At 55.1% G+C, this 12,298-nt stretch overlaps 1 protein-coding gene across 3 annotated transcripts in view; it reads left to right on the top strand.

The window, feature by feature from the left end:
* The first annotated feature begins 7,111 nt into the window (after positions 1-7,111).
* MYO7A (myosin VIIA) overlaps positions 7,112-12,298 on the top strand; it is an 86,900-nt gene continuing 81,713 nt past the window's right edge. For all 3 annotated transcript variants that reach the window (XM_060160100.1, XM_060160101.1, XM_060160103.1), the window contains exons 1-2: positions 7,112-7,222; positions 11,182-11,334. In XM_060160100.1, the coding sequence (XP_060016083.1) occupies positions 7,124-7,222; positions 11,182-11,334 (252 nt within the window). In that variant the 5' untranslated portion in view covers positions 7,112-7,123. The remainder of the gene's footprint in view (positions 7,223-11,181; positions 11,335-12,298) is intronic.

The following is a 12,298-nucleotide window of genomic DNA, read 5'->3' on the forward strand; positions in this document are numbered from 1 at the left end:
GTCTCTCAGTACTTTACTAGGTCTCTCTCATGGGGCCTCTCTCCATCCACCAGACTTGTTTCACCATCTCTTCCTCCTTACCTCTGCTTCTCTGTGCTTTGCTGTTTTCTTTTCTGGAACACCCTTCTCCCTCGTATCTGCCTAAATAATCACACCACCACAACAACATGACTTGCTCAGTTAATAATAACTAACACTCACACAGCATTTGCTCTAACAGGCACCGATCTGAGTGAGTTACCCACGACCTGTTTAACCCTCACAAGCACCTAATGAGGTACTGTTATCCTGTTATCCGACAAATGAGAAAACAAAAGCACATGGGGGTTGAGGAACTTGCCCAAGGTCACACAGCATGTGAATGGCCTTGTCATCATTGAACCGGTGTTGGCTCCAGAGTCCAATCTCATAGGAGCCATTCTATCCTGTCTCTCCAGGGTTAATCTGTCCCTTATCTGGTGGTACCATCCTTTTCTGTGTCTGGGTTTGTCCACCCCCAGGCTGGAAGCTCTGAGGACGGTGTCCCCTAAGCTTTAGCCTGAGCCTGTGAAGGTTTTTGGTTTTTTTAAATTTTAAAAATATTTATTTATTTTTGGCTGTGTTGGGTCTTATTTGCAACATGCAGGATCTCTCGTTGCGGTGCGTGGGCTTCTCTCTAGTTGTGGCGTGCAGGCTCCAGAGCACATGGGCTCTGTAGTTGTGGCATACGGGCTCTCTAGTTGTGGCTCTTGGGCTCAGTAGTTGCGGCGTGCTGGCTTAGTTGCCCTGCAGCACGTGGGATCTTAGTTCGTGGGATCTGACCAGGGATCGAACCCATGTCCCCTGCATTGGAAGGCGGAGTCTTAACTACTGGACCACCAGGGGAGTCCCTGTGAAGGTTTTTTAAATAGACAGATGGAAGGATGCCTCGAAGCCCAACTCTAGCACCTCCCTGGGTCTGAGGGTCTGGTTCCTGTCCCCACGGACTCTCCTAGGAGGGTGGGCAGGGGTAGGTGTGCTTGTTCTGGGCTTAACTCTGGAAAGGACCCCTTCTGAGAGCAGGGCCCCTGAGAGGGCACAGGAAATGGGTGGGAATCATTGCCGACAGTCATCTGTGTGCTGGGTGGCAGAGCGCTGGGTCCTCGAGGCTGGAAAAGGGGGGGGCGGCGTGTAGAAGGAAGCCCAGGTCCAGAGGGGCAGCTCCGAGTTCTGTGTGAGGCATCACTGTCTCCTCCCTTGTCATTCCCTCTACTCCCCGCTGTGGTTTGCTCCTCTAGAACAGAAAGTTGGGTCTTCCAGGATTTCAGGCAACGCTGAGGGCCAGAAATGAGACCTTGAAGAGAGAATAGGAGAAAAGAGGGGAGAGGATAAAGATAAGTAGGGAGAGAGGAGGAGGCAGGTGTAGGAGGAGTCATAGGGCCTGGGCATTCCACGCCTTCTGGATGGGACAGTGGCCACTGTGGCTTGCAGCCCAGCATGGACCCAGGCTGGCACCCAGTCCTGTGTGGCTGCCAGGACACAGGAGCCCAGCTTGGCGCCCACTGTGGGGTGAGCTCTGAGCCATTAGGGGTGACTTGCTGTCCTGGGGAACGAGGGGACGCCCCTCCTTTAGGCCTCAGTGCCTCCTCTTTGGCCTGGAGATCACCAGCTGGCTGGCCTCAGAGGCTGGGTGAGGACCAGAGACTCTTCCAGGGCTTTCCCCATAAAGTCCCCTCCCAACCTCAAGGCTTTTATCTGCCCTCATTCCCCAGAGGCAGCCAGTGGGCCAGAAAGATCTTTGACGCACCTTCCCTTTAGTCTTAAAAAATTTACGAAGTTTATTGTGTTCCACTCCATAACATCCCCACGTTTCTTTCCGCAGAAAACATACTGATTTTCTCCAAAACTGCGGTCAAGGTGAGGTTCCAGGTGCCTCGTTTTTGCTGAGGCCCCGCATCTCGTTTCCTGGGTGCCGTTCGCAGAGGTCCTGGTGAGGCGGGCCCGGAATCCCCGACGATGTTGGGTGTTGGGGTCGCGCCAGGATGGGAGGGGGCTGGGACGGCGCGGGCGCCCCCTCCTCGTTCCCGCCAGCGGGCGTCACCTAAGCCGCCGTTGCCATGGGCCCGCGGCAGATGGCCGGGTTTAGGGTTCCCCGGCGGGCGGCGCGCACGGGATTAGGTGAATTAGGGAGCTCGAGACGTGTTGCCACCGTAGCCGCCGCTAGGCCCTCCGCGCCATGGAGCCCCCTGCCCATCCCGCAGACCCCGCCAGCCCCGAGGACGCCGCTGACCCCGGCGACCCTGCCGAGGCGCGCGCCAAGCAGCCGGGCAAGTGGGCGCTGTTGCGTAGCCTGAACCAGGCGTTGAAGACACACGCGGTCCTGCCGGTGAGGCCCGGGTCGGGAGGGGGAGGACGCGCCCCGCGGACCCGGTCCTGGGCCTCGGTTTCCCCGCCTGTCTGGAGCCAGGCGGGCCGCAGGGTCGCAAAGCCCCAGGGTGCACGCACACCTGAGCCCTCTGGTGCCGCGCGGCCCTAGACGCCCGGCGGGAACTTGGCCCCCAGCTGCCCCTGCCTGGGCGGGGAGCTTGTGCAGCTGGAAAACGGGAGGTGGATGGGCCAGCGCTGGGAAGGGGCTTCCCTGCCCTTGCCCGGGTCCAGAGCAGGGGGTGACTCCAGGTGCACGGAGGGGGCTCGGGGAGACGTTTGTGGACTGGCTGACCGGCTGGTAGAAGGAAAGCATGGCCCGCGGGTCCCCTCCTCCACCGAAGATTAGCAACCAGACACTTCCTTGCTCACTGGCGCCCCTGGCAAGTCAGCTGGCCCGTCTTTCTCACCTGTGAAAATGGGGCTAATGTAACCAATGTCCCGGAGTGACTATGAGGATAAGTGAGGGTGGGGGGAGTGTCCTGAGACAGACTCCTTTTCATTGCACAAACGGGGACTGAACCTCGGGCCCTGCCCCAGAGGAGGAAAGAGGCATGTAAGGCTAAGGCCCTGTGGGGAGTTGATATTGATCTGATCCTGGGCTCACGCCTAGGAGGGAAGGTGGGTGGACATCAAAGACAACTTCCCTTTGCATGGGTCTCTCATCTTCACAAGCACTGACTCCTTTCCTGTTAAGGTTGTTGAACTCTAAGGCTCAGAGAGACTGAAAGACTTACCCAGAGTCACACAGCGTTCGTGGCAGAACTGGGACCTGAACCCAGAACTCTTTACCTTGTGTTCATTGTGGATGTGGGCCAGCTTCCCTGGAGGAAGCCCCCACTAGGGTTGTGGTGTACCCTTGAGAACATTTAGGCAAAGCCATCTAGGAACTCACCGTTCTGGGGCTGGGAACCACTCAACTGACAGCAGAGAAGCTGGAACTTGCCCCAGGTTACACAGCCACGCAGAGGCAGGTGTCTACACAAATGGAACTTTTGATTCTGGGTGAGGTCCCTAGTGGGGCACCCCTCACAGTCGAGTGGTAAGAATGGGGCCAGATACAGCCATGGGCTGCCTGGAATCGGCTGTGGGGAGGGGCTGGTGGGGTTAGACCTGAGCCCAGTGCCCCTTTCCTCTCCTCCCCTCTCCTGCCCCTCAAAAAAGTGTCATGTTCTTTTACATCTTCCTTCCTCTGCTCCTTCCTTCACACATCCAGCGATTCCTGACCTACCCTGTTTTGGGTTCAGGCTCTGCCCTGCAGATGCTCACAGTCTCATCAGTCACTGATTTGATGAGTGACTATGGCCAAATCCCTTTCTCGCTTTCGGCCTCAGTTTCCTCACCTGTAAAATGGGGACCCTTACAACCCAGCTGCATTCTGATGCCCCAAGTGCTTTCCATGGGACCATGGGAACTGTCCCCCTCAGAGGTTCTCAGGCCCCAGATTCCTCCCTGAAGCCTCTTAGCTGCCATTTTAGCCTCTTTCCTCGAGTTCAGACCAAGAGAAGAGAAAGTTAAGTCGCCACCCTCCTGGTGACAGTCCTTGGCTAGGAGGGTTCTAGACATTTCTGTTTGCTTTGCTGCCCTTAGCTGGAGCTTCCAGTTTGCCTTTTGGGTCCACAAACCATCTCCAGCCAGGGACCCTATCAGTGCTTCCTGTTCTGCCTGCAGAGCTGGGTTCAGGATGGGGCCCAGGGGATGTAGGGAGAGAGCACTGAATTTGGAGTTTGCCAGGCGTGGGCTTCATTCCCAGCTCTACCACAAAACACCCGTGTGACCTTGGGCATGTTTCTTGACCTCTTTGAGGAGATGGAGTAGAGAGAGAGTGCCCTGCCTAAGCGTTGTCATAAGGGTCAGTGAGACAGTTAATTACAGGGAAGCATGTAAGTCACCACCTGGCCTGTTGCAGGGGTATTGAGTTTGCATAGAGCAACGTCCTGGTGCCACTGCCCGCCAGCGCTGGCCTCTGGGAATCAGGTAGTCTCTCTCTTTCTCTCTCTCACACACGAACTCTGTCACATGCTCCCTCTTACCTACTCACACACATGCTCACATACACGCTGTTTCACATTCTGATTCTCTGTCTCACTGAGAGAAGAACTGTTTCTCTATGTTTGGTTCTGGGGAGTCACCAATGGAAGACTCAGACCAGCCCTGCCCTCACGGGGCTGCAGGCTAGCGGGGAGTGGACACCCATGGTGATGACCCAGAGTGGTGCTGGCTGTTAAGGGGCAAGCCCAGGGGCCCCGAAGACTGGAGGAGAGCCTGTATTCTTTACACAGCAGCCAGGGGAAGTTTTGAAAATGTAAATCCATTATGCCATTCTCTCCTGCTTTAAAACCTCCCAGTGGCTACTTGTCCTATTTGAAAGAAAGTCCAACGTCTGTCCATGGCTCCCAGGGCCCTGGTGCTGCCCATATCCTCCAAGCGCCCCCTCATCTAGCTCCAACCTGGGCCGGCCCTTACTAGGCCCTCTGCTTTCCCCTCTGTTCACTGCTCTGGCCCCAGGGTCTGGAGTGAAACTGGCCCACAGCGGACTCTCCACAGATATGTACTGAATGAATGAACTAACTCTTTAGGAATTGGGGAGGAGGTGGAAGGTGCGGCAGTGAGGAGGGGCCAGGGAAGAGTTGCTATTTGCTTTGGGTGTCCACTCAGTGGAAAGGTGGGGTGAGATTGGGGGCAGTTGGAACAGAGCAGCCTGAGCAGGACTGTGTCAGGTGGTCCTGGGCTGGCACTTAGAGAGGGCGAGGAGTGTGGCCGGAAGCACAGCTTGGACTTGGGACTAAAGCAGTCGTGAGGATTAGATGGGAAGCAGTCATGAGCCTGGGCACACAGTAGATGCTCAGCAAACGCATGAGTTCTCCTCCCAGCCCAGATGCTCTCCAATTTTTCTCAATTTCTCTGGGAGACAGCTTGGGTTTGAAGCTAGTCTGTTTCTAACATGTGCTAACCTCCCATGAAGTGAAGGCCCATAATGACGGCTGTGGCCGAAAAGTAGTTGGTTCTGATGGGAACAGGAGGAGGCTGAAACAGTGAAGAGTTGGCCTTGGGACTCACCAAGCCCACGCCTCACTGAGGCATGTGGAAACTGAAGCTCAAAGAGGTCAGCGATTTACTGGAGGCCAAGTGGGTCCTGGATCCCAGTCTCATAGCCCAGAGCTGTTTCCCCTGGGCCATCCCCACGGGCTTATTTCATTGTGAATCAGTTTTAGCAACTGTTATGTTTTTAACTGCCATTAATAGGAAGTTATATTTTTATTAGGATGTCTAGGTTCTCTTACCCTTCTGGGGAACTTGGGAACCACCCCAAAAAAATACTCTTATTAAGATTAGAATAAGGGCTTCCCTGGTAGCACAGTGGTTGAGAGTCCGCCTGCCAATGCAGGGGACATGGGTTTGTGCCCCGGTCCGGGAGGATCCCACATGCCGCGGAGTGGCTGGGCCTGTGAGCCATGGCTGCTGAGCCTGTGCGTCCGGAGCCTGTGCCCTGCAACGGGAGAGACCACAACAGTGAGAGGCCCGCATACAGCAAAAAAAAAAAAAAAAAAAAAAAGATTAGAATAAAATTCGAACTTTTACAGGCCAATGAGAGTCTATGAGTCCTGAATCTTGCCCATCTCTCTCTCTCATCAGGTCCTGCAACAACCACCTCTTTGCGGTTCCTTCCTGCCTCAGGGCCTTTGCACTTATCATTTCCGCTGCCCAGATTCCTACCCTTGCTCTTTCCTAGCCTGACTGCTTTTCGCCCTTCAGGTCTCAGCTCAGAGGTTTCCTTCATAGAGTGGCTTCTCCGGCGAATGAGTCTCCGGTTGGCCGGCTCTGTCTTTCTCCAGCGTTGGTGTGCTCACTTCCATCACAGCACTACCGCCATCCCAAGTGACCGTGTACCTGCTCAGTTGTTTGTTTTCTGTCTCCTCCCAACTAGAATGTGGACTCCATGCTCACTGCTCGATCCCCAGCATTTAGATCCATCAGTGCCGTGTACCCAGTATGTGCTCAGTACATGCATGTTGAACGCGTCAGTGCTGAACGTGGTTGTTCTAAGTCCATTTTCTGACTCTGGGTTGTAGATTTGGCTTCTGCGAACCCTTACTGAGAGTGTAGTGGGAGCCAGGCCCTTTGCTGAACGCTGCAGGGGACACAAATATAATGGTCCCCTGGCCCCAGATCGGGATGTCCCCACAAGCCAGGAGACAGTGTGGCTGAGAGCGCTGCCCACATATATCATGGGGCCTGGCACAGAGCAGCATCACTGCAGGGAAGTCATAACTGTGACTGTTGACCAAGGAGGTGACAGAGGCTGTTTGAATGTCCTGGGGGTACGCCTCCTTTAGGACAGAGGGGAAGTGTTTCTGCCTAAACCGCAATGAGTCTGCTGTACATGTGTGGGATGTAGCGTCTTGGGGAGAGGTCAGGGCTTTGGACAGGCCTGGGCTTGAAGCCTCCCAGCTGTGTGGTGTTGGCTCTTCCCCTCTCTGAGCCTCTGCTTACTCATTATAAACTGGGGACAGTAACAGCTGCCCCAGAGGAGGGATTGATGACGCTACATCGTGCCCAGCCCAGGCCCTGGCACCATGGCTTCCACAGTGCCAGTTCCCTTCTCTTCCCTCTTCTGTGGTTGGCACAAGAGCCTCTGGTGGTGGAGGGGTGGGCACAGGACTGCTTGGAAGGAGTACCCGATCCCCCTCCCTGCTCACCTGGCCTGGGCCTCTCTCACCCGCAGGGGGACTATGTCTGGATGGACCTGAGATCCGGGCAGGAGTTTGATGTGCCCATCGGGGCAGTGGTGAAGCTCTGTGACTCTGGGCAGATCCAGGTGGTGGACGATGAAGGAAATGTGAGTAGCCCACGGCCACCCCGCCCCCAGGCCTTGGGGGGGACCCAGGCTGACAGGTGACCTGCCTCAGGGGGATGGAGGCAGTGCCTGTGCCCCGCTTCTGCCTCTCAGAGCCCCCTTCCCCCATGGAGCTTTCCCCATCACCCCCGTGGGAGGGAGCCTCCCCTTCTGCCCCAGGCTACCTGTTCTAGTTCCACCAGCACTTCAGTCCATTCTGCCTGGTATTAGAAATGTGTGTCTGTGTGGGCATACCGGTGTGTACAGTGGGGCAGGAGGTGGCACCGGACTGGGAGCTCCTCAGGTACAGGGGTGCTTTCGGGTCAGACAGACTGGATTCAAATCCCATCCTGCCCACTTGCTAGCTATGCAAGCTTGGCCAAATCTCTTTCCCTCCTGAACCCTCACAGGGTTATTGATTCATACTTGAGATCACACGTGAATGCCTCAGAAGAGGGTGAGGGGGTCTGAAAATGCCCGCTCTCGTTCTGTGGAGTTATGGCATCACACGAATTCACTGTCCACCCCGACGCTGCCCTGGAATTAGTCTAACAGTTGAATGCTTTATCTCTTGTGGCCCTGAAGAAAAGGGCCACAGGAAGTGTAAGTTTAATAGACAGTGAGAGTGGGGCCTTGGGGAGGGAAGAAAAGGTCTTAAGTCAGGGTCCTGCCTTAGAGAAGGTGACCCTGATGAGGGCCCAGAGGGGAAGCCTGGGAACTCTGGACATGTGTGCGTGTGCATGGCATGTGTGTATGCGGCAGGGGCACATGTACAGCCTAGTGGGGACATGGAGGACCAGAGAGATTAGGTTCCACCGTAACCTGGGTTGTGCCTGACGCTGTGGCCGGCGCTGGGGGCACAGAGACAGTCCCCATCTTAGCCTCTTAGTTTGATGGGGGTGGAAGAGGGTGCAGTGACTTGGAGAAGAAGGCTCTGTTGAGCTCCAGGGGAGGGCTCAGGACGCTGGAGGCCTGGTACTGAACGTGGAGGAGGCAGGGACATCACTGCTATCCCTGCAGCCCCCGGGGATACCCGCCTTGGGGTTTGCAAAGCCCTTTGACCGAAGTTCTATCTTTAGGTCCTCACAGTGTCTGTGAAAGGCAGGGAGGACAGCAACTGTTACCCCAAGGGGAAACTGGAGTCCAGAGAGGGACCCTCAGGACGAGTCACCCAGCTAGTGAATGATGGTGCTGGGGTCAGGACCCGGGACCTCTGGGTTCTGTGTAGGTGTTTCCTCTCCCAGCATCTCAGTGGCAGCTTAGAGCTCAGGTTCTGTTAACCACACTTTCGTCCCCTGAGCTTTTAGAAATGGAGTGCCTGCAACGTCATTCCAGAGGCTCCAGTTCCAGGGCCTTCTAGGAAGCCCCTGTGAGGTTGCAGCCTCAGAAGGGGGACACGGATTTGGCTGGCAGCACACACAGGCCCACAGGCTAGCCTGGACCCCCCGGGTGGGGCCCAGGGACTCTGCCTGCAGGCTTGAGTTTCATCTGGGTCATGTTGCATGTCAGATGGTGTCCCATAACTGTGTCACCGGATCCCAGAGGTCCCCTCCCACTTGCCCCCTGAGAACGGGGGCTGCAGAAGGGGGAGGGTTGTGGCTGGCTGGCTGGGAGCAGGTTAGGGGGCTGGGTTTGCTTCAGTGGCATTGGACCCCTAGCGGCTTCTGGCCTCCCCTTTCACCAGCCTTTCCTACTCCCACTCCCTCCCCCTACCCCACCTCCAGGCCATCATCTTTGACCCCTCTGTCTGCCCATAGACTCCCTCAGCTTGAGGGCAGGGACCAGGTGAATCACATCTGGTTCCCCAGAGCACAACAAAAGGTCTCCCAGAGAAGGTCCTCTGTAAAGACTTGCTGAATGAATGAAAGGTCATGGTTCCGTCCTCACTGGAGTCCTAAGGCTCTGCTTTTGTCCAAGCTGTTCTCATTGGCAGATGTACCCCTCCTTCCCTTCCTCTACAGAGCATGTGGTCCTTGCCTCTCTGAGTTCAGTGCCAGGCCAGCTCTTTCCCAAATGTGCCCCCAGGCCCTAGAATTGGCCATGTTCCCTCTCTGTCTCTCGCTGGTATGCCTTCAGGGCCAGGCCTCAGTTTCTGCCCTGGTTACACTTTGGTCTGTGCTGTAGGTGTCTGTGGACGCTGACCTGAGCGCTGCTGACCTCAGCTGGGCGACCTTCCATGCAGGAAAGGGGCGGGGAAAGGCTCAGCTCTGCCATCTAACTGAGCACGCCACTTTACCTCTCCAATGTGACTCCTCACTGTAAAACGGGACTGGTAATTCCATGATGAGATGATAAGAGAAACAAATGAGAACATACATCTCTTTTGCAACAAAAACTGGAAAACATTAAAGTGATAATACCCAGCACTGGTTGAGCAATTATCAGGCACCAGTGCTTTTTAGACCTGGCAGGAGTGAAACAGAGGTTGGCCATTATTGTATCAATTAACCCTCCCAACATCTCCAAGAAAAAGGGATTGTTAATCTCATTCCCATTTCACAGATGAGGTTGTAGAGGTTCAGGAAAGCAAAGCGATGTGCACAGGGCTACAGGTCTTGCAGTGGCTGAGCCACCTCTTAACTCTGTGCGGAAGTGTCTTGGGGAAGAATTATGGGACCAGAGGCTGGGGTCGAGCGGGGAAGGCAGACAGCCTGCCCAGCGTCCTCTCCCCTCTGGCCCACTCCAGGGCTTAGGACCGAGTCAGGGAAAGGGAATTTTCCAATTGGATCAGCTTTTATCAAGAAATAGGGTGGGAGAGAGGAATGTTCCACACGGGATTGGAAAGTCGGCAGGTTCTTTGATCTCACCACCAGGCGCATTCATGTCAGGGCTGTCTGAGGGCCTGACCTGGAATGTAATGCCCTGGCCCAGGAGATGCCGTGAAATGCCAGGGAAACTGGAGTCATGAGCAATCGCTGGCCTGCCCCTCACCTCTCTGAGGGCCGTGGTCCTCTGATCCTATTTTCTCATGTGATGTGAGGGGGCTGGAATAGGGGACTTCTGGGGTCTCTCCATGACTAGGACTCTGCTTTTAATTCAGACTGGTTCCTAGTAGTCCCCAGCCGGCCATCTGTCTCATCGGGGATCCCCTGCCACGTCATTTGTGCCTGGCCCCTATATGAGGCACTGTGAACCAGGCGTATAGCAGACATGGAACCAGCCTTGGGGAAAATTGAGGGGTCAGGGCCAGAACTGCGCTCCGACAGTGGCAGTGACCATTGCCTTGCAATGGGAGACCTAGGGTATGTGGGAGCCCAGAGGAGGCACCAACCCCAGCCTGGGGAACCAGTCAGCTTTCTGCCTGGTCCTGAGGCTCCCAGGGTTCCGGCATTTGGGAACAAGGAGGGGGCCCCAGAGGGCTTTGGAGGTTTGACTCAGGTTGTAGCCACAGTGCAGAGCACAGGAGAGATTCTCACTTCTCTGAGAAGCTGGGGCTGTGAGTAGAGGGTGCTGGAGACCACCTGGGGGAGGTCAGAGGAAACCACGGCTTCACAAACTTGTTGAAAGAACAAAGGCTATGGCCCAGATGTGCAACCATCTGCCCCCCGTGGCAGCAGGAAATACTGCACTATCTGAATAATTCTTGTGCCTTTGTTTATCGGAGTTTGGATTTGAAGCCAAGTCTGTCTAACTCCAGTGATTACACTTTCCACTCCATCCTGTAAGGTGGCTGGAGAGACTAATCCCCTTTATGACAACCATGAGGTAGGCCAAAATCCCTGCCATGCCCACCTCTTAGGTCTGCAGAGGGAATCCCCTAAGAGGAGGAAGAGTGGTCCATGAAGGGTAGGGGTGGGCGCTAACGTCCTCATAGATGTTAGAAATGATAGTGTTTGGCCGCAGGAGAGGCCCTTATGGGGTCGCAGGTACCCGGGGTTCCCGTCCCTCCCGGGACTCTTCTCTAGCAAAGTGCAGCCAGGAGGACGCAACTAGCTTACGTTAGCCACTGTGCCTCCCCACAGGAACACTGGATCTCCCCGCAGAATGCCAGGCACATCAAGCCCATGCACCCCACGTCGGTCCACGGCGTGGAGGACATGATCCGCTTGGGGGACCTCAACGAAGCTGGCATCCTGCGCAACCTGCTCATTAGATACCGAGACCATCTCATCTACGTGAGTGCCGCCCCGCCTGCCAGCAGCCCCGCCCACTCTCAGTCCCTCTGACTTGCAGCCAGCCCTGCCCAGCCTCTGCAGCTGGCCACTGGGGACCAGGGACTCAGCCCATGCCCACAGCCGCTCGGGTCTGTGGCTCATCCTCTCTTTGGGGCTGTGGCTTGTGTGGTCTGTGATTGGAGAATGGGGAGGTTTTTTTCCAGAGGTTCATGTGCCTCCGTAGGGCTGAAACCGCCGGGAGGCCAGACCAGGGAGGGGACAGTGACAGGCTCAGTGCTTTGCCCAGAGATGGGGGATCTGCTGCTCTCCCTGGGTTTGCTGTGGGGTCAGGACCTGCCACGGGTCCTCAAAGTCAAGAGGGGATGGGTTGGAAGTCTGTGTCCTCTTGAAGGGGATGGAGGCTGGACATGCTCCTTGATCCCCCAAACCCTTGAAATTAGGACCAGTCATACACACCCTCCCACACTTCCCCACCTTGAAACTCAAGAGGACAAATAAAGAGCATCTCACTCAGCCAGGGGTGAGCTGATCCCAAGAGGTGAGCTGAGAGACCATGAGAACAAGAAGGGCCCATCAAGATCATTTAGTCTAGAGATTCTCACACTTTCTGGCCTCAGGAATGCTTTGTGTTCTTAAAAATTATTGCAGACCTCAAAGAGCTTTTGTTTATGTGGGTTGTATCTATTGATATTTAACATATTAGAAATTTAACTGAGACATTTAAAAGTAACCACAAAAAATCCATTACAGGATAATGTATTTTTATGAAAAATAACTATATTTGCCAACATAAAACAATTAGTAAGAAGAGGGGCATTGTTTTACATTTTTTTCAAATACTTTTAGTATCTGACTCAATAGAAGACAACCCGATTCCTGTATCTACTTCACATCCAGACTGATGTGACATTGTGTTGGCTGAAGTGTATGAAGAAAATCTGGCCTCACAGATATGGAGGTGGAA

The sequence above is a fragment of the Lagenorhynchus albirostris genome, chromosome 9 (genome assembly GCF_949774975.1).
Source record: "Lagenorhynchus albirostris chromosome 9, mLagAlb1.1, whole genome shotgun sequence".
NCBI lineage: Eukaryota > Metazoa > Chordata > Mammalia > Artiodactyla > Delphinidae > Lagenorhynchus > Lagenorhynchus albirostris.